At 43.9% G+C, this 23,183-nt stretch overlaps 1 protein-coding gene across 1 annotated transcript in view; it reads left to right on the top strand.

Annotated features, from left to right (window-relative positions):
- Positions 1–23,183, top strand: part of LOC135106816 (G protein-coupled receptor kinase 1-like) — a 159,982-nt gene that overhangs the window by 115,089 nt on the left and 21,710 nt on the right. Inside the window, exon 3 of the mRNA XM_064016150.1 lies at positions 3,886–3,959. Within this exon, the coding sequence (XP_063872220.1) occupies positions 3,886–3,959 (74 nt within the window). The remainder of the gene's footprint in view (positions 1–3,885; positions 3,960–23,183) is intronic.

The following is a 23,183-nucleotide window of genomic DNA, read 5'->3' as shown; positions in this document are numbered from 1 at the left end:
GCCACCAAGCCCATAAGCCACCCACCTCCTGCCCCCGTTCTGAAGAAAGGAAAAATGAAACTTTTCTCTTACATGTACTTTTATTAGTCAACGAAATAAAAAGAAAATGTCCGGTAAAGACGTGACCAGACTTCAGTTCCAAGGGCATCAGTATCGTGTTTACGTTTTCTGGTATCGTATCTTTAACCTTTTCACTGGTATGGTCGTCTTTTGCCAACATTCAGAGCAGTATAGGAAATGTATTTTGTATGGACAGATAGAGTAAAGAGGTAATAAAAGATTAATTTTGTATTTTCTAGACTGCAGGGATATAATAATGAACGTGTTTTAGTACAAAAAACAGGTGAAGAGTTACAGGGGATGGGAAAAAAATGTGTAGCAGTGAAAGGGTTAAACATTTCTGGGCTTCATCCCGTATACTTTTAACGGCCTTTAGTGAACACAAGCTGAGTAGATTGAGAAGTGAGAAATGGAAGTTACGGTAATGTTCAACAGTTTGTATGATTCTAGTGGCGATAGAAAAAGGATTCTACTTCATCAGCGGGAAATACACCCATGAGAACCCTGCCAGTCATCTCCTTGGCCTTTTGAAAACACTATGAAAGAACAAAACGCTTAATTAAGAAAATGAACCACAATCTTGTTTTGCATGATTCTAGTGGCGACTCTGTGTCATCAGTGGGAAAATAATAAATAAAACATCCATAAGAACCAATAATTTCCATGGCCTTCTGAAAACAAACCTCACGAGAGAACAAAACGTTTTCTTATTTGGAATTGTTCTGCTTCCTTCACTGTGCCACATTGCAACTCTCAGCTCCATGGTATTGATTTCAGTATATTCTACATGTCATTAGAGGATATTACCAAGTTAAGGATGATACTTTTCGTTATCAAAGGCTTCTTAATTATCTTGTTACTCACTCAACACAGTTATATCTCATTTACTCCATTACGACTAACTGAGAGGGAGGCGGAGGTTTGATTAAATTTGGAAGCTCTCTGCAGTCTGGGTTAATTAAGGCCGTGGGCACTTAGATAGATATATAAAGGGAAGGGTGGATGGATAGGTTAATGGATGGATGGATGGATGGAGAGTTAGATGCTGTACATTGGTTGGTAGGTAGGTAGATAGATAGATGGATAAATAGATGAATGGATGGATGCATGGATGGATAGATAGACAGACAGATTGACTGACTGATAAATAGTAGTGCATATGGTAATGAATATTCATTGACTACAAGAATACGAAGCTCACTTATAATGAAATGAAGCGACCCAAAGATAAATAGGCACAAACTTTCAAATTAAAAGTAATCTGCCAAAAATCAACACAGAAGTAGAGTAAACTAAGACGCTAACAACACAGTAGACGTAAGTAACAAGATGGGAGAAGGAAGTCTGTGCTAATTCACTCATTTAACTCAACATTTTATGCGGGAATTTAAAGGCTGTAATTACAATCACCTTAAATTTTGGATAACCTTTTGGCTATACTCTTTGGGGGCTGCTGACATTCTTCCTCAGGTTCTGGATAACACTTTTAACCACAGTGTTTTGATACTAATTACATTCTCGTCAAATTTTGGATAACCCCTTTGAATACAATCTTTGGGGACTGACAACATCATGGGTCTTTATTTCTAGCCTTTATGTTTGCCTGGACCAAAGTTTCCTCTTCAGAATATAATGATAAGACGCAGATAACACAGGGAACGTAGCACGGTTGGCGATGGGTAGAAATCTTGAGTTAGTAACTTTGAACGGAGATGCAAAATAGAGGAATCCAGGTGTTGGGTACAGTGAGTTAGGTTACGTCAGTAGTGGTTGTATTTTTCCGCGCGCGCGCGCACACACACACACACACACACACACACGTCTCAGGTTTGGTGCAGTTTCTATACGTTAGCATTCTTTCTCTCCTTATCTCGAGGGAGTGTTAATTAGGCAGGTATATTACTTAATGCTTTTCGTTCGCTCTAGATGCAAAAGAAAATGCTATTCCTATTTTTTTTTTTTTAATTTGCATTTATTTTATTTTATTATTATTTATTTTTATTTTTTTTTCAAGACGGTGTTGTGAATTTACATACAAGGAATTGCTTTTTCTAGTATTATTTTCCTGCCTTCCAGTTTCTCCCTTCCATTAAATTGTGTTCCGTGAATTTCCAGACGCAACAGAGAATCAGAAGAAAACATATTAATTGAATTAAATCTTATCGGGAGTTTTAATTTACTTGTTTCTTTTCCTCCCTTTTCCCAGTAATTTGTGCAGTGAATTTCAAGGGGGAATAACTTAAGACATACTGTAACTACCTGCTCTTTCCTTTCTCATGTCAGGGCGTCACAGTGTCTTGTTTGCATGTCTGTGTTTGTTGTGCTGGGCGAGTCTTCAAATTGAGTCCGGCTTAGTCTGATATTGTTTTTGCTCCTTGCTCCCTGCTCTCTCTCTCTCTCTCTCTCTCTCTCTCTCTCTCTCTCTCTCTCTCTCTCTCTCTCTCTCTCTCTCTCTCTCTCTCTCTCTCTCTCTCTCTCTCTCTCTCTCTCTCTCTCTCTCTCTCTCTCTCTCTCTCTCTCTCTCTCTCTTCTTTTCTTCTATTCTTCTTCTTTTCTTCTTCTTCTTCTTTCGCTGCTTTTCTATTGGTGCATTGTTCGACACTTCTCCAATTGTTCCTCTGTATTGCATCTTCTCTTGCTCCCGCTCTTTGCAACTCCCGCAATTCCATCTCTCCATCTCGTTCTTATTTCTTCCTTGATCTTTTATTTTTTTTATTTTTCCCCTCAATAGATTTCCTCCGAGCTCTCGATAGGATCCTCGTCTTGTCTTATCTTGCATCTTTTTTCTTTTACGTTCATCTACTTTGAGCTTGTATATTTGTGTTCTAATTTTACGTACAGTATTTCACCGTGTTTCTTTTTTTTCCCTGTGTAATTTCATAAAATAATGTAGGTAAACCTTAAATTTATGGCTCGAATCTGAATCTTGAACTGTGCGCGACGTAACGTTCAATTTTTCGTGACGGTCATAAACACTTGACTTTAACTCCTACTTTCCTGAGTGAGCTCTTCTTACTTCCTATCTTCTCTGCTTTGCCTTGTCGTGTGCTTGGCTGCCTCGTGTCTCAGTGCGCGCCCAGCTTGACATGTTTAATACCCTCTTTTAATTGTCTTCGTTTCCTTCATTTACTCAAACCGCATTGGACTTTCGCTCAGTAATTTCTCAGCGTAGTATTGTGTACCTAAATGTCTTTGTAAGTGAATAGCGCACGCTACGCACTAAACTTTCGTTTTGTTCCTAATTCTATGACCTGCTTTTTCATCGTTCTCAAGGCAGCTTTTTACGTACAGACACTTTTCATAACTACGTAACGGTCTCCTCCCATTAAAAATGTAAAGTGAAACATTTCATTTCTGTCTGTCCGCTGCTCTTCGCTCCGAGTGTATCAACTTGCGCCTCACCAGCAGCATGAACAGCCCCAGCCAGGCAAGTTAGGCAGCCGGGCAGGGGTACACACGGCACGATATTGTGCTGCAGTAGTAGGTTATTGAGTGTTGTGTACAGACATTAATTTTCCAAAACTTATTTCTTTTTTTTTTAAGAGTGCATGACTTACGTGATATATATGAGAAGACTTGACGAGATTACTTTTTTTATATTTCTTTCATAAACATGAAGCTCTCTGCATGTGAGGTCATTATTAAAGAGAGAGAGAGAGAGAGAGAGAGAGAGAGAGAGAGAGAGAGAGAGAGAGAGAGAGAGAGAGAGAGAGAGAGAGAGAGAGAGAGAGAGAGAGAGAGAGAGACACTTTCTCTCTCTGATGCCATCTCATGAGATTGTTCATGTACTCATCAAAATTAAACCCCCTTCGTTCTCCTCTGCAGGTTACCTTCTCTACAAAGACTTCGTAGAAAACGTGTGTGAGGATCCTGTCCCTCAGCTCAAGTTTTACGAGGAGGTGAGTACTCGAGGCTCCAGTGTAGGCGTGAAGTGCGGGCAGCGTCGAGCGCGTGGACACGTGTACGGTCCCTCTAAGTGACACTGAAGGGGAGGGGAGGGACCCACTCCAGGACGGCCTAATTAATGCAACTATAGACACGTGTGTGTGTGTGTGTGTGTGTGTGTGTGTGTGTGTGTGTGTGTGTGAGAGAGAGAGAGAGAGAGAGAGAGAGAGAGAGAGAGAGAGAGAGAGAGAGAGAGAGAGAGAGAGAGAGAGAGAGAGAGAGAGAGAGAGATTAAATCTGTTATATCTCTTTCCTCCGCGTCGTTGCATCGCGTGAAAATAGTTAATTAGTTTTCTGCATTTCCTCGTAAAGGTTTCCACTTTTACGGAAAGATATCCACTTTTCGTTTTGCTTTAAATTGCTTATATTTTGCATTGTTTCTTATTTACTGTTCCTGTACTGTAAGACTTCAGAAGGACTCGTGTGTGACCAAGATGCCTCGGCCTGACTGCAAAGCTACATTTCCATATATATAAAGCAACGTTTAAATTCCCGGTCGGCGTTAATTAGAGTTGAATCCCTCATCTAGACGCAGGAGATAAAAACCTCGACTTACGAAACACGTGCAGTGAAACTCATTAGTTGGCAAGTGTCAAAGGTTGTGGGTCTGGCAAACAATGCAGCCAAGGAGCTCCTTTCCTGGCATTATCAGTTCAAACTTCAAGATAAAAATGCAATTATATTTTTAGATGAACGTTTGTCCAGATAAGATTACAAGATTTTAGTACTGCACAGTGATACTGCAAACGTATGACAGGTCTGCTGTGGGTGAAAACTGATTTAGTTGCTTAAATCATCGTGTATGGAGACGATTGTTAAGACAGACCTACATTCGGTTTACTTAAGTGGCGCCTCGGTGTCTCCAAATGGCGAAAGTTTGCACCAAGTCGAGGGAAATACACAGTTCGATGCTGCGTCACGGAAATAGAAAGGATCGGAACTCAAGTTTCGCAGATTCATTAAATTTATTGCTGTTTCTATATGAAAATGGAAAAGTGTGCCATCACTTGTACCTTGTAATATATATGTACCACATAAATACTTAAGTGGATGCAGAGTCACGGGGATAAGAAGGATTAAGCTTAAGCGTTGCACTTCCAATAAGATTCCAACTCATTTCGCATTCAAATTAAAGCGAAAATGTCAGCTGCCAGCCGTGTCATGTGATACATTCTCCATAATCTGTACTGGATTAGCCGAGGCATTTTAAGACGCTTTGTTTTCTGATCAGCACTATTTTTAAATGACACAGTAACGACTTGTCAGCTTTTCATGAGTGTTACTTCAATGACAGTACAGAATGTTTGCCGAAATGTCATTAGAATTATGAAAATATCCTTAGGAAACCCCATTATTTTCTATTGGAGCCTGTTACAATTAAAAGACACAAAGAGGGTTGAGAATGTGGTTCTTACGCCGGTATTCTGAAACACTTTGCTCTCTCACCACGACAATTTTCAAAGGCCACAGAGATTGTTTGCCAGGTTCTCAAAAGTATTTCTCCTATTAATAATGTAGAAATCTTGTAAATCTGTTACTAGAAACATAAGATCACCCTTAAAAAAAAAAAACACGCGTAATTTCAACTACAGCCTTTTGGATGTAGAATAGACGTAGCGCATAAGTCTTTGAAAATGCGGGCCTTTGTCTCAGCCAGGACCGGGATGGGAGAGTCATCTCTTAGTGAAACACATACGCAACATTTCCATGGTTTTGAGTCTGCGGCGCCGCATCCCTGTGCAAGGAAGGCGTGTAATGGGCTTCACTGTAACACCCGCAACCTCTTAATCATTCCATGTGTAAATGAGTTTAGGACTGTCATAAGCGTTGATGTAATTACGTATTCCAATTACTCCTCGTGCATCAATATGGAAACTTCGTGGTGCGTGATGTTGCTGCATTGTGTTGGTGTTATTAACTGAGAGAGAGAGAGAGAGAGAGAGAGAGAGAGAGAGAGAGAGAGAGAGAGAGAGAGAGAGAGAGAGAGAGAGAGAGAGAGAGAGAGAGAGAGAGAGATACATGAGATTATTACCTTAGAACAGAGCATCCCGTAAACCTGCTTGATTATGTAAAGGACATGTTCTGAATTACTTATTGCTACTGTAGTGAGTGTGGGGGAATAGGATAGAATAATAAACCTTGGAAGAGAGAGAGAGAGAGAGAGAGAGAGAGAGAGAGAGAGAGAGAGAGAGAGAGAGAGAGAGAGAGAGAGAGAGAGAGAGAGAGAGAGAGAGAGAGAGAATATTACTACATGAAAAGGATATGTACCAGGAAGCCTGTCTATCAGCTGAACTGTCTAGTACCAGCAAAATATGTGTGGGGGAACGGGATGGAAATAGAGTACAGAGAGAGAGAGAGAGAGAGAGAGAGAGAGAGAGAGAGAGAGAGAGAGAGAGAGAGAGAGAGAGAGAGAGAGAGAGAGAGAGAGAGAGAGAGAGAGAGATTGGTGCCCGTATTTCCGCCCATCCGCACAGCGCCCCGTGATATCCCTCCCTTTCATTAATATTCCCATTTGAGCGACACCGTTGAAGAGCCGCGGGACGACCGGCCGCCCTCCCGCCAAAGATTTATCTTATCACTATTATTTATTCCGTTCCATTTCCGAAGCTCGTAAAAATATTGCACGATGTTAAATAAAAATATGTCCGTTAACCCGGAAATTGAATGTTTTTTTTACACTTAGGAGCTACGTGCATGCAAGGGAGGATGGTGATACTGTGTCGGTGATGGTGGTGATAGTGGTGCGTGAGGGGGTAGGTGCATTGTAGACAGGTGATGGTGGCGGTACAGGTGCGTGGGAAGGAGAAAGATGTGTGTTTTTGGTGCCAGACCACAAGACGATGTTGTATGCTTCTATATGTCTCGCCTCCGCTCTGTGCTCTCACACTCCCTGCCTTCTCTCCTCGGGATCTCCTTTCGCAACCCGTCACGATCATCACCCTCTTCCAAAAATATTTCCTTATTCATCTGAAAATTTTCTGATAGTCTCCTACACACACACACACACACACACACACACACACACACACACACACACACACACACACACACACACACACACACACACACACACACACACACACACACACACACACACACACACACACACACACTGCAGCAGCAGCAAGGTAACACAAGAAGCAGCCCAGCATACACAGCCTCGCCTCGTCCGCCGCCCGCCACTAAAGGCCTTCACGCTTCGGTCTTGCTGCTGTCCTGAGGAAAAATGTGCCTGTTTGTTTAGAGTTGGGAGAGGAGGGAGGGAGGTGCAGGCGAGGCTTGGGCTTCGTCTGTTTACTCAAGTGACGTAGGAATGACGTCACTTAGGTGTGAGGATGGCCTTGACGTACTCCCTCTCCTCGCCTCGTCTCGTCTCTCCTCTCCTCCTCTCCTCTCCTCTCACTCGCGCCTCTCTTGCTTCGAGAACCCAAGCAAGCATCTCGCGCCTTACTTGTCCCGCAGACGTAGACAGTGAATCAAGTCAGGTGTGAAGACGTCAGTGTCAGGAGTGGTTGGATCTCCTTCATTGCCCACTGTTTGAAATGATGTCACTCTGTCTTAACCTTCATTGCCTCTTACGCTTCACTCTTTGTCCTCACTCTGCGTCACGATTTTTCCTGCTTCTCCACTCGTTTCTCGCGCTGCTGCTTGCTCTCCGTCTTGCTCTGTTTCTGTGTCACGCTGCCACCTTAACTCCCTCATTTTTGTCTCTTTTTGTGTGTCATTCTTACCCGTTATTCTTTATTTCTTTATTTTTATCTTATTCTATGATTCGTATTCCGTCTCATTTAATTCCTTGTATGTCACCAATTCCATCATTTGACCTTATTTTCATCCCTCAGTTTTATCAGGTTATTCCTTATTCCCTTATTCTTGTCTTGCATTTCCATTCACTCTTTTCTCCTCCCCAGTCTCATTTTGTTTCTCCTCTTGTTGCAAACTCATTCACTCTGCCTCATTTTGTCCCCCATCCCGCCCTGCAAGCTGTTCAATCCTCCTTTCTCGTCCTACACTGCCTCTTGCATTGCCTCGTATTTTGTTTCTGTGTCACAAGCTTCTTCAGAGTTTCATTTCGTCCTTCACTCTGTCTATCTCTGCCTCTAGCATTCTCTTTCCGTCACGATCCCCTTACTGGTCTTATCAGCGCCCCTCATCACGGCTATCTCGCTCTATGTAGGTCACCCTGGCTGTCACATTTCCCCATCCGCATTGTTCCTCATATTGCGCCAGAGATTCACATTATTCTGTAGGCTTTCCTTATACACATCAACAGGATCACAAGTTCTTCATCGTATACTCACGCATACAATCATTCACTTTACCTTTTTTTTATGTAGGAAGGACACCGGCCAAGGGCAACAAAACTACAATAAAAATAAAAAAAAGAGCCCACCGAGTTGCTGCTCCCCGAACAGAGTCGTAACCGGTAGTCAAAAATTACAGGATAGGTGTCTTGAAACTTCCCTCTTGAAAGAGTTGAAGTCATAGGAAGGTGGAAATACAGAAGCAGGCAGGGAGCTCCAGAATTTACCAGAGAAAGGGATGAATGATTGAGAATACTGGTTGACTCTTGCATTAGAGAGGTGAACAGAATAGGGATGAGAGAAAGAAGAAAGTCTTGTGCAGCGAGGCCGCGGGAGGAGGGGAGGCATGCAATTAGCAAGATCAGAAGAGCAGTTGGCATGAAAATAGCGGTAGAAGACAGCAAGAGATGCTACATTGCGGCGATGAGAGAGAGGCTGAAAACAGTTCTCATTCACATTCAAGTTTCCTCGCGCAGTCCCTCACCTCACACTCATTGACTTGCATTTGTCTTCGCACTTCATACTAACCTTCACACTCCTTCAATCTTCTCCCTCTGTCCTTGCGCCAATTATCTCCTGCTTTACACACTCCTACGCACATTGCCTTATGATAACGAGAACTCTATTCGTGTGGTCGGAGTGCGGCTTTCACGCTGAGTCCGTCAAGTGCTCGTAAGTTTACTGGTGTGGGTGTATCTCAAGAGACGAGTACCCCGCCAGGCACTTGGTGTGGGGTATCTTGTCACGAGTTACGCAGTATGTGGATCCACTTGATCGTTGTGTGTTCGGAGACGTGCATCCACATCTTTGTAAATGAGTTATATGGTGGCTTAGTGTGTTCATTACCACAAAGTTTATGTAGTTTTTATTTTTTTAAATAATTTCACGACAGATATTATCTTTTATAGTCATATGCAGCTTTTAAGGCACGTATTGTTTTATGACAGCTACTTGAATGCTTTTGTAGCATAAAATAAACATAATTTACTTCCCATTCTCTCTCTCGTTCTCTTTTTTTTTTTTTTTTTCTTGTGTCGATGCAAATGAATCTGTACAATGCTCTGGATGCTAACAAAGAACGACCATGACAGCGAAAGGGTTAAACCATATCAGATATTGTCGATTCCTTTTCAGCTTCTGTTCAGGTCTCATCAGACTCGCGTGCCTGAACGCTTCGGGCTCTCATAAGAACTATTTCCAAAGGCTGCAGAGATTATTAGTCGGATTCTCACGATGGGTTTCCTCATTGCTGGTACAGATTTCATGTCAGATTTGATCATCAATAGGATCATGAATACTTTCGAAAGCTGCAATAACCTTCACAATAGCCTGAGTCATGTCGTCGTGATGAGGCGCTGAAACTTTTGAGAGTACGGTCGTATATTTAAAACACGAATTCATCGGCTGACCACACCACATCTCACCCGCTTTACATTGCACACATTCCTTCACACACCCTTGCCCACATTCCCTCGCGCAGCTTTTATCTTTACTTCCGCCTGATAGCAGGAGCAGGAATCGCTGGTACAAGTGCCAGTATAAAAAGATTAACATTTTTGAGCTTATATTGCCATCAACAAAAGGTCACCAGTTCCTGTGTGCTGTTCAGGCTCATCATTAATATTCTATTTTTGGGTGTGGGATAGAAAAGTTTCTAGTTAGTTAGGTGGACGGAGTGAAACACGGGTGGCTGTGATAGCCAGCGTGTGCTGAATGGGAGCAGGGCTAAGTGTAAGCAGGGCAGGGACAGAAACATTGGGACGTGGTGGGCAGAGATAGGCTGGCTGTGAGGGACGGGCTAGGCAGAGACAGACAGACTATGTGGGACGGGTTGGGCAGAGATAGACAGATCACGTGGGACGAGCCGGGCAGAGGTAGGAAGACTGTATGACTGGGACGGGCTGGGGAGGGACTGACATACAAAATAATTGAGTTTTTTCTTCTCTTGCTCATTCGTGCGAGTTCATTAATGCAGCACCGCCTGTGTTCACCACGCGGGTGTCACAGTGGACACGTGCCGCCACTGTGTGTGTGAGAGAGATAGATTATCGTCACCCCGAGAGTTGTATCGCTCAGTATGCTTCACCCGTGCTCTGTCTGACGTCATTCGCTGCACTTTTATGTGGTGGTACTTCATGAGAAACTTATTTCTATTGTTGTGCAGGAAGTTGTTAAGTTTTCCTTCTTTGTGTTGGGTACACATTTTGAATTATTCATGATTCATTTATATCCATGGCGTTGACTCTTCATGCCTGTTGTTAACGTCTATTATCGCAGAAAGGAGGCCACGACACTCTGAGACTCTTAACGTGCTTTTTATGGCTGAGGGATTTCACAACATCCACTGTTACGTTCCTGCGATTTGTCATGGGCGGGAGAGTTCAGCACACGGGTGGCTGGTTGGAGGGAGGCGGCAGGGCGGGTGCAAGTAACTCACAGCACGAGTCTGCCGGGAGGGACTGGGTGGTGCCTTGTCAGGCTTCCTTACGTACAGCACCCGTCTGTGCGGCTTTGGGTAATGAAGACTCTTATAGCCTCGTGTCCTTTGAGGTGGATCGACAAGGCAGTAGGATGGCGAGGGAAGGCTCCTGGGACCATAATCGCTGAAACACTTCAGCGCCGCATCTCCACTACGTGCATTCTCTGGTTGAAGTGACATGGGGCCTAACAAGATTTCGACTGGAGGAATACTCTTAAGAATTCGACTAATCATCTCTGAGGACTTTGATGATCGTGGTGAGAGAGCAAACTGTTTCAGAATACAGATCCTGAAGTCTTGCAGTTTCATGTTGTACCTCAGAAAACACTGGATGGGATGGACTTTGTCAGAGCGAGGCAGTGTGTGCAAGATGGTTAGTCTTTATGCTCAACTGGCGACCCCTGATGCCCTGGTGGTGCAAGATTCTCATTTGAGTTTATTTTGGCGATTTGTCTTGATAGTGTGACGAAGCAGATGCATAATGGAGGGAAGGGCTTGTATGTGCTCTCTCTCTCTCTCTCTCTCTCTCTCTCTCTCTCTCTCTCTCTCTCTCTCTCTCTCTCTCTCTCTCTCTCTCTCTCTCTCTCTCTCTCTCTCTCTCTCTCTCTCTCTCTCTCCCCGCATTAGCTGATCGGCCGCTATAGCTGTACAATTAAAGATGCACAGGACGCCTTGGTAACACACACACACACACACACACACACACACACACACACACACACACACACACACACACACACACACACACACACACACACACACACACACACACACACACACACACACACACACACACACACACACACACACACACACACACACACACACACATACAAGACAGCTGATCACTACCAAGGAAGAAGGTTGAAGGAAGAATAATGTTATTGGTTTAATATGACTTAGATTTATACCTCAGAAATGTTACACACAGCTGACTTTTTATTGCCGGATAGAGAGCGATAGCCAAACCCCGCCGTGTCCCGTCAGCTAACACCACATCCACGCATGCCTGGCCCCATTCAGATGTAGATGTGTTTATCCTTAGAATTACCACCTACAGAGCCATAGATGTGCGGAACTAACGAAGCAAACACAGAGGCATTCAAGTGCAATATCCTTGTTCCTTCTTAACAGTACCGTCACCGCAATACTAACCCTGCATTTCTCAACCATATTCTGAAACACGTCTGGCCGCACTTGTACTTTTGAAAGGCTCTAGTTGAATTTTTTTTTAAAGATGTCTTTTTGGTTCTGGTGACAGATCAACAAGATTTTTAAATGATTAACAGGAGAAATTCCCTTGAGAACCCGACTAATTATCTCTGTGGGCTTTAAAAATAGTCGTGGTGAGAGAGCAAAGCGTTTCTGAATACGGGCCAAAGTTTTAACGATACCCGATCACGTTGGTATTATGTTATCAAGTTTTCCGTACCTTCGGCCATTCAACTCGTCTTCAAGAGATTCATAACCGCTTCCCTTCCTCCATCCATCGCGGCACCTCCTCCCTGAACGCCCCCGTGATCAACCTCATAATATACCGTGAATTTTTGCCATCGCGCCGGTCGCCCAACGCTCATATAAGAAATCCATAACAGGTTTCCTCTTTCCTCGCCATCTCCCCGCTAATATAAAGCAGATGATCGCTACACCCGCGGGTCTAGAGGTCACGGGAAGGAAGGCGGGCATCACGTAAGACGACGTAACACTGAAACAGAGATTGTGGGAAATTGCTGGACGGATTTTCTCTTTACCCTTCCTCGCTCCCCAGAAAAGTACATGTTCAGATTAGCCAGAGATGAACATAAAACAATATCACATTCGTACGCTACGGAAAGAAGAATAGAGGACTGGGAAAAAAGTAGGGAACATGCACAGCACTCACAACATGAACAGCACTTGTTAGGCTTAGAGCCACATCAAGAAGGGGAGCATCTTAAAAAAAAATAATAAAAGTAAATAAATAAATAAATAAGAAAATCACACTCGTCAGTTAGGAAAAGAAGAATAGAGAACATGAATAAACGTTGAGACGCAAGACAAATTCCTCTCATTCTTACCCTCCCTCATTCCTTCCCCCAAAATAAACAGAAGCATTCTCAGGTTATGGTCAAAGAAAGAAAGATGAATATAAAGCAACATCACGTTCATAATTTAGGGAAAAAAGTAAGAATAAAGGACAGGAATTAACGTAGACAGAGGCACGATAGATTCCCCTTACCTTTTCCCACTCGCTTCCCAACCCCACCCCCTCCAGCAAAAAGCATATGCTGATCTTAGGGCCACAGGAGCAAAGGGGAACATCTTATAAAGTAAAAGATTATCACATTCGTAAATAAGGAAAAGAAGAATAAACGTAAGGACTTGCACGACAGTTTTGCCTTATCTTTCCTCGCCCTTGTTCCTCCTCCGGTCCCCGAAAAAAGGGATAAATGAATAAATAAATAAAAACTCATGCTTAGGTTAATGTCACAGAAAAAAAAAGTGAACAAAAAACATCACGTTCGTAAGTTAAGCAGAAGGAAGAAAACAGGAATAAACATACAAAAATGCACGCGAGATTTCCTTTCCTCCTCTTACCTTCAAAAAAAAAAAAGGGGGGGAGGGGATGCTCAGGTTATGGCGGCAGGAAGAAAGGTAAACATCACATTAAGCAACACAACACTCGTAAGTCGGGAGAAGAAGCACAGACGACAGGAATAGCAGTGGGGAAGTGCCCGTCAGACTCTTGCCCTCCCTCGCTCACAAAGACACAAAGGAAAGGTGAACGTCTAAAACATCAGGAAGAAAAAAACACAGGTAGCTGCAGTTATTATAGCAACCAAGAGCACCGCCATAACCAACCCTTACAGATACAAAGGTAAGCATTCAAAACATAAGGAGGAAATAAGAAAAAACAAAAATTTGGATAACTGGAATTAGTATAGTGAGGAAATCTACAACTACAACCAACCCTTGCAGTTGAAAAATAAACTAGAATGGCGTATCACAACCATATAAGGGACAACGGGTCAAGTGCTGTTTGCCCATCATCTGCTTCCCTTCTTTGAGAGTTCCTTTACACGTATAAGCCTCCCATGTATAAATTTTCACCCTCCATACTGCCCACCTCGCTTACAGGCCGTAATACTTCCTCTGTGCTCCTGTCTCCTCCATCCTCTTTCCCTCCTGCTCTGGCGTAACCTCCTCATTTTCATTCTAGCTGACTCCCAGGTTCCCCCAGCCACCCTCTTTTCGCCGGTATCTTCATTTACTGCTCCTCCTCCTCCTCCTCCTCCTCCTCCTCCTCCTCCTCCTCCTCCTCCTCCTGCTCCTGCTCCTGCTCCCGTCTCGTCTCGTCCTCTTTCTTCTCATTCTTCTACACAATATCATCTTTAATATCCCTTTTCCACGAGCATTAATATTAGGTGTGTGTGTGTGTGTGTGTGTGTGTGTGTGTGTGTGTGTGTGTTTGAGATCTCGTTCGTTCCGTCTCTTCGTCAAGCAGTAAATTTCTTCCTCCCTTCCTTTCTTCCTTTCCTCCTCATTTCTTGTCTCCGATCGCTTTCCTCCGCTTCCTCCTCTCCTCAGTCTCTCTCTCTCTCTCTCTCTCTCTCTCTCTCTCTCTCTCTCTCTCTCTCTCTCTCTCTCTCTCTCTCTCTCTCTCTCTCTCTCTCTCTCTCTCTCTCTCTCTCTCTCTCTCTCTCTCTCTCTGCAACTCCTCCTCCTCCTCCTCCTCCTCCTCCTCCTCCTCCTCCTCCATTCTTTTCACTTCACCTCTCCCATTCCCCCTCCTCTTTTTCCCTCTTTTGGTTCACTTCCCTCTTCTCTTTCTCCCGTTTAAGTGAATCTCTTTCTCTCTCTTTCTCTTTCTTTCTCCCTTTTTCTTCCTCTTTCTTTCTCTTTTTTCGTCCATTTGTCTTTCTTTCAATCTTTTGGCGTATTTACGTCTACGTATCTCTCTCTCTGTCCTCCTCCTCCTTCTCCTCCTCTTCCTACTCCTCCTCGTCCTCCTCCACCTCCTCCTCCTCCTCCTCCTCCTCCTCCATTCTTTCTTTTCAGTTCATCTCTCTCTGTCTTTCGCTCTATCCCTCATGGATACATATTTACCATCCTCTCTCTCTCTCTCTCTCTCTCTCTCTCTCTCTCTCTCTCTCTCTCTCTCTCTCTCTCTCTCTCTCTCTCTCTCTCTCTCTCTCTCTCACTCTTAACCTTTTTTAATCCTCCATTTTCTTGCCGAGGAAGGGAAACGTATGGTAGTGGAGATGCCCTACTATCCTTTATCACTCACACACACACACACACACACGCGCACACACCAGACAGAAGCAGGCGCGGCGGCGGTGTGTGGCTGCGCAGAGAATGATGGCCAGCCACTGCCGTCACCGCCGCCGCTACCGCCGCTTCCTCCGCCGCCGCCACAGACTGTCACCCAACACAGGGATCGATATACTAGGGAAGGAAGTCTGATATAATACTCCTAGAGACCCTTGTTGTTGTTGTTATTATTATTATTATTATTATTATTATTATTATTATTATTATTATTATTATTATTATTATTATTGTTGTTGTTGTTGTTGTTGTTGTTGTTGTTGTGGGGTGGTGGTGGTGGTGTGTTCTAGTAGAGATAGTAGTAGTAGTAGCAGCAGCAGCAGTAGTGGAAGAAATGATAGCTGTACTAATTGTAGTAGTAGTGGTGACGGTAGCAGTATTAGTATTAGCTAGTAGTGGTTATTGTTGTGGCTATTAATGTAGTAATTGTGGTAGTGGTATTGTTGTTGCTGTTGTTGTTGTTGTTGTTGTTGTTGTTGTTGTTGTTGTTGTTGTAATAGTAATAGTAGCAGTAGCAGAAGTACCAGTAGTAATAATAACGGGAACAGTAGCAGCAGCGATAGCAGTAGAGGTGGCAGCTATAACTATCGTAAAACCCACACTTTTCAGGAACATCTAACCAGAAATAAAAAAAAAAGAAAGAAAAAAAAAGATCGGGAAGAGTATAATCAGGACCCTGAGGACCGCGAAGAAAGAGACAGTTATGAGGAGAAAAACCCTAAATAAGTAACATAATGGCTCCTGGTGAAGTAAATATCATCGTACACGTGACACAAATAATAACGCCTTCCTCTTCATCCCCTCATTCCCTCATTCCCTCCCCTCATCGTATCGTAAGCCCTCTCTCTCATCAAACTGCACGTGTAAGTCTCTCTCTCTCTCTCTCTCTCTCTCTCTCTCTCTCTCTCTCTCTCTCTCTCTCTCTCTCTCTCTCTCTCTCTCTCTCTCTCTCTCTCTCTCTCTCTCTCTCTCTCTCTCTCTCTCGTATATTTTCTTCATTTTTTCTCTGTGTTTCTTTGCTCCTTCTCGTGAAAGTTAATTAAAAAATTTGTGTTCTGAAGTAGAAGATCGAGGGAGGGAGGGAGAGAAAGGCGAAGGATCTGGGAAAAGAAGAAGGCAGGAAGGGAAAGAGGGAAGGACAGTGAAGTAGGACAGGGAAGGAGGGAGGGAAGGACAGGGAAGGTACTGAAGGAAGGATCAGGAAGGAAGAGGATGGCTGCTGTTTGTATACCTTCTTAATTACGTGATTGTCTCGCAGAGTTTTCATGGCTAACAGGTTGTGTGTGTGTGTGTGTGTGTGTGTGTGTGTGTGTGTGTGTGTGTGTGTGTGTGTGTGTGTGTGTGTGTGTGTGTGTGTGTGTGTTGTTGTTGTTTTTGTTTTCGTCCTCCTCCTCCTCCTCCTCCTCCTCCTCCTCCTCCTCCTCCTCCTCCTCCTCCTCCTCCTCCTCCTCCTCCTCCTCCTCCTCCTCCTCCTCCTCCTCCTCCTCCTCCTCCTCCTCCTCCTCCTCCTCCTCCTCCTCTACCACCACCACCACCACCACCACCACCACCACCACCACTGCCACGACCGTCACTACTACAACTTGTTAACTGTATTGAGGGAGAGAGAGAGAGAGAGAGAGAGAGAGAGAGAGAGAGAGAGAGAGAGAGAGAGAGAGAGAGAGAGAGAGAGAGAGAGAGACTTTTCTTTTAGTCTGTCTTAATCTTGGGGAATAAAATAACTTTGCTGCTCAGTTTCTTTGGAACTTTTCTTCTTCCCTTTCTGCCATCTCAACTCCATTTTTTGCGGTATTGAGCGGGGTTTTGCGTGGTCGGAGTTTGGAGAGAAGGGGGAGGCGAGGCAGGCAGGCAGGCAGGCAGGCAGGCAGGCAGGCAGGCAGGCAGGTGGGCAGGTCACCAAGCAGGCAAGGCAGGCAAGGCAGGCAAGCGGTTGGGTAATGATAGAGGTATTGGTTTTCGAAATGACAGATTGCTAGATAGATGGGGGAAGGAATAGGAGGAGGTAGTGGTGGTGGTAGTGGTGGTGGTGGTGGTGGTGGTGGTGGTGGTGGTGGTGGTGGTGCGTTGGTCGTTCACCTTCATCTGAAAATAGTAAGCTAACTTTAGTGATATTTCCCCTTAGAGTTTGACAGTACGCGGCGGTTTAGTATCGTTACTTACACACACACACACACACACACACACACACACACACACACACACACACACACACACACACACACACACACACACACACACACACACACACACACACACACACACACACACACACACACACACACACACACACACACGGTTAGTTAGTTAGTTTATTGACAAGAAGGAAAGAACACTGTGATACGTAATGTAGAATACGAAAGAAAGCAAAATTCAGCTTGACAAACGGAAAAAAAATACATACCTACCTTTTAAAATAATTTGACAAAAAAACAGTACCAAATGAAACATCTTGCTCGTAGAGGACAAAACACACACACACACACACACACACACACACACACACACACACACACACACACACACACACACACACACACACACACACACACACACACACACACACACACACACACACACACACACACACACACACACACACACACACACTTATTATATCGTCCACCTAATAAGTTTATACCTGGTCTGTTCTCTCTTATCTGTTCTTCACCTGATTGTGCATTCTGCGTGACATTTCTCCTTCAGTCCATCAACATCTCCCTTGCCTTCGCCACATCGCCTCCTGTTAGCTAGTGGAGAGGTAGACAGTAGGATAAAGACCCGTATTCTCTCACCACGACAGGTTTCCAAGGCCACAGAGGTGATTAGCTGGGTTCTCAAGAGTGTTTCTGCTTTTAGTAACGTAGAAATCTTATTAATCTGTTACTAGAACCGTATAAACACTCTTAGAAACCTGTGTAACTTCAACTGCTATGGCCTTTTGAAAGTAGGTCGGGGTGCGGCGTAGGAGCGTTTCAGAAAATGATCTTTAAACTTCATTCCTATCTACGAGTTATATTGATTCAGTCCTCTTCTTGATCTTTTTTTTTTTTTTTTTTTTTTTTTTTTTTTTGATACGTAGGTGTGTTTCGTTGGTATGTTATGTGTCCTGTGGTGTGCTTTTGTACGAGTGTCCATCTTACAGAGCGTCTTCAACTTAGGAGGGAAGTTTATGCTATAGAAGCTCATTGTATTTGGTCTTTAGTCTCGTTTCATTGCGTTTAAAACAAGGAAAACTTGAAGAAGAAGAGAAAAAAAAATTATGGAAGTTTTTAGCGACTTGTGTTCGTGGCACGTCTTGTGTGTGTGTGTGTGTGTGTGTGTGTGTGTGTGTGTGTGTGTGTGTGTGTGTGTGTGTGTGTGTGTGTGTGTGTGTGTGTGCAAATCGTAAAGTCATCTATTTACATATTTCCTTTAAGTTATCCAGTTGAGAGAGAGAGAGAGAGAGAGAGAGAGAGAGAGAGAGAGAGAGAGAGAGAGAGAGAGAGAGAGAGAGAGAGAGAGAGAGAGAGAGAGAATGAAAAGGGAAATTGAATCATAAACGGAGCCATTATAACAAAAGGAACAAAAATAGGGATATAATTTAGCATAAACCTTGTACACATGCCAGTTGTAATAGTTGCTTTTGCTCCTAAATGGCGGTGTTTTCCATCAGCCCGCAGCACAGACGGTCGTGATTTCAGTTAATTAAGGCGATAATGAAAGCAGTATGTTTGATGACACCTGCGAACGACACTTTGTGAAGGAGGGACTGAAAAAAAAAATGGTTAGGTGTAGCGTTTCCAGAGTGGAGAAATTCATGTTTTCTAAATTTACGAGATGCTTTATTCGTCATGTTGATTACCAGACCTGACCTTTCCATGTTATTGCCACTGCCCTACACATCCCGCGCACACACACACACACATACATACACACAGGGCGGAAGGAAAACTTCAGGTGAGGCTTCAGCAGCAACGGGAACTCCGCGGATAACTTTAAGAAAACCTCGATAACTTATTTAAATGGACCCAAACGTGGAAAATAGAATTCAGGCCCGTGTTATAGAATTTGGGAAGGATAGGAGGAGATCGTGGATGGAATACAGTATAGGAGTCTTATTAAGGCAGCTGTGGGTGTGTAGGAAGGAAAGGAAAGATAACCGAATATTCATCATTCTTAAGTTTTGCTTGTGACGGATAGACACGAGTGGGGGAATTTAGTAGACGTCTTTCATTGTCCTCCTGGTGATGATATGAAGAACAACAGCTGCTGATTAATATTTTCTTTATATGACGAGCTCACTAATACGAAGGTAGCGTTTAAAAATACTCAAATGAAGACGTGATCCGAAAATGATTAAACACGTCGCTCATAAGGCGAGGTCTTTGTGTATGGTGCCTTTGTTTGGGGGAGGGAACGCAGTAATGAAAAGAAAAGGAAAGGTAATCACCAAATGAGAATAATGCCAATGAAGACAAAGAAATGCGTGTCTAATTTAACTCTTTCACTGCTACGGTCGTCTTTCAATAACATTCAGAGCATTATAGGAATATAGTTTTCATGTACATAGAAGGAAAAGAAAGTAAGAGGTTTTTTTTTTCTATTTTCTTGGGTACAAAAGTAAATGGTATCCTGTGGTAATGTAAAAATGCTAAGGGATTATGGAAAAAATGTCCATCACTGTATGGGTTAAGGAACGAAGGAAGGTTGCAGGTTGACGCTTCTTACACTGATGAAAGAAGCGAAGACATAAAAAGATCATGATGTACTGCAAAGGCGTAACAAGAGTTGAGAAAAGCGACATAAAAGATTATACAGCACACGGGCGATGTTTCAGGAGGCCACGTCCGAAAAATGTGCAAGATAAGAAGACCGAAAGCTTGCCAGAAAACAATTTTCTTTCTAGAACTATTGACCCGAGGAACCATTTACCGCAGAAAATTGTGTGTGGGAGGAATATACTTAAAGTTTGGAAAGAACACACACACACACACACACACACACACACACACACACACACACACACACACACACACACACACACACACACACACACACACACACACACACACACACACACACATGTTGGCCTCAAGATACCTCAGCCCATCCAGTGTTACAGCCAGCCTCTTCCAGACCTCATTCAGCCACCTATCAGTTCGTCATAACTGAGTAAATAAGATATAATAGTAATGGATGATTAACTAGATGATTTACCTCCTCCTGATAACGAAAAACTGTCATCCTTAACTTGCCCCAGTGACATCCATATTATAATGAAGTCGATACCGTGGCATGTAAAAAGTTAGAAATGAGTTGGTGGAAATGACTGGTTGGTGTACATACATTGTTTGGCTCCTGATCCCTGCGTGAGCACAGTGTTGTAATAGCCGTGCTTGTGATCTTCGTGGCGGCTGCTGTTTTACACTGGCTCTGCTGGAGCGGCTCGTCCTAGTTCTTTTAGTATCTTGGGTTCGATTTCCCGGCCCAGATTCATGTCATTGCCCTGGTGATACGGTATTTCGGACGAACTCCTGTCACATTAAAGCTCTGCCCACCCAGGGAAGTAAATGCCACTGAGTAGGTACTGATGTGTGCCGAGGAGTGATCTTGCAGCCCGGGAGAAACAGAAGGCCTGCAGTCGTGCTTTCGTATTAATGTTGAAATGTGAGTGTGCTTGTGCCAATAAACCAGAAATGATCTACGCCATTCCCTGATTGGTTACTAAGGCGAGGCGTAAACAAAAAATAAATTGTTGTTTATTACGTCATTTATCTTTTTATTCTTTCAATTTATTTATTCTTGTAACATGTGAAGACACGCATCGCCTGGAGCGCAGTCATCGGCATACGAGCTATAATCCAAACAAGCCCCTCGTGACCTGCCACGACGAGGGTGGAGGCGGGGAAGTGTGGAGAGAGAGAGGGAGGGAGGACGAGAAACCGATGGTGGGGGGGAGCCAGCTGGGGAGTGAGGCCGAAAGTGGGAGGTGGGGTGGCCGACCGAGAAGCTATGGCGGGGAGGGGGCAGAGGAGGGAGGGTTGAGTGCAGCTGTGTAAAGCTGATGAGTAGAGACCAACCCTCCACCAGAACGCCGCCTTCCAGCCTTCACCCAGCCTCACATCTCTCACTACCCGCGACCCAGCCGCCCTGCTCCTCTTCTCCCTGACAGGACGACGGCTCTAATACCTTCAGTAAATAGAGAAAAGTCGCGTCAAGAACACGTCCCTCACGGTAACCGTTCGTTTTTATTCGCAGTTCACTACGTCCGTGTCTCCCTCCCTGGGCATCCTTTTTTAGTCATGGCGTCTCCTTCCAGTCTACGGCGATAGGAAAAAAAAGTTACATACATAGTAGGGCAGGTCGCATCCCTAGCCTCGCTCCGCCGTGCTCCTGTGTAAGTCGCTCCTCCTCACCCGCCGCCGCCTCCTCCTCCTCCCGCCCAGCCCTCGCTTCGTCCTCTCCCCGCCTCCTGAAGAACCTCTTACGTGGCACTCTGCTGGGTATCAACCTGAATTTAAGATGATTAAGGTCACGTTCGATTTAGTCCTTTAATTTCAGTATTTCCCAACACATTTTCCTTCAGCCAGCGGTGGAAGTACATAGGCTACATTCGTGGGTCGCCACCCCCTCTCTATGTGAGAGTTACCCGGAAAATTGTTGGGAAGAAACTAGAAATTCCTTTGACGGTCACTTTTCTCTTTCCCCCCATTTTTCCTTAGCACAGCTGGGGGAGCACATCGATCCGCCTCTGACGCACACCCACACAGATTCTTTTGATATGAACTATTACAGTTTCACGCGGTCAAAGGTCAAGAAGCACCGCCAGCTACTCCATCCTACCTTAACCTCCTGAGGGCACGAGGAGAGAGAGAGAGAGAGAGAGAGAGAGAGAGAGAGAGAGAGAGAGAGAGAGAGAGAGAGAGAGAGAGCGGAACGAGGCAGTGCTAGTAAACATCGACCACCTGTGTTTACTGTGTCTCAGAGAATCTCAAACAGGTTACTAATATTACCACAACCGGACGCCGACCCTCACACTGCTTGCCCGTTCCTACTCGCGTCCCCACATTCCTCCCGCCATTCATAAGCTCAGCCACGTGAATTTTTTGGCCCGTACTCTGAAAACGCTTTGCTCTCTCACCACAACAATTTCCAAAGGCCAGAGATGATTAGTCAGATTCTCAAGAGTGTTTTTCATGTTAATAATGTGGAAATTTAATGAATCTGTCACTAGAATCATAAAAAAAAAAAAAGAAAAAAAAAACGCTTCAAATAGAGCCATTTTGAATGTAGTGATTTTGCGGCACAGAAATGTTTCAGAATACGGTCCTCAAGATCCAGCAGCTGTCTGACGCTCCGAAACTAGGTAGCGTGTCAGTGTTCTCCTATCATAGTTTTACTGAGATAAGGGGACTGCTATTTCTATTCCACGTCTTGTCTAAATCCATGCTCTTCGTAGTGGCTTACAGGACCATATTCTGAAACACTTCTGCGCCGCACTACCACTACATTGAAAAGACTCTTGTTGAAGTTACAACGGCTTTTTAAGTGTTTTTTTTTTTTTTTGTGACATTAACGAGGTTTCTACATAATTAACAGGAGAAGCACTCTTAAGAATTCGGCTAATTCATTTCTGTGGCTTTGGAAATAGGCGTGGTGAGAGCAAAGCGTTTCAGAACACGGGTCTTAGTTGTTGGCTTGGTGGTTCAAACCCATGTAGTTATGATCAGTTAGTTTCTTTTATCTTTAATTTTGCCAGTTATTCTACCTCTTTCTGCTTCCTTTCTCTTAGCATGCCTGTTTCTACGTGCGTATGACTTTATTTGTTTAGTGCACGAGTCATGTCATGTACTTTTAAAGCTGTATCTTATTGTTGTTGCTGTTGTTGTTGTTGTTGTTGTTGTTGTTGTTTCTGCTTTTCGCCTCCACTATCTGTAATTCCACTTTTTTATTTATTCCGCTATCTATATGCCTACATATATGTACGTTTCCATGCCACTCATATCTCATACTCGTGCATATGCATCTTATATTTTTTTTCGCCAACTTATCTAAAATCAATAGCCGTGTATCTGTAATTTTAGCTCTGTAATAACGCGCCACCC

Source organism: Scylla paramamosain, chromosome 14, assembly GCF_035594125.1.
Source record: "Scylla paramamosain isolate STU-SP2022 chromosome 14, ASM3559412v1, whole genome shotgun sequence".
NCBI classification, from domain to species: Eukaryota; Metazoa; Arthropoda; class Malacostraca; order Decapoda; family Portunidae; genus Scylla; species Scylla paramamosain.
The sequence above is the reverse complement of the archived record's forward strand: the minus strand, read 5'-3'. Positions and strand labels throughout refer to the sequence as shown.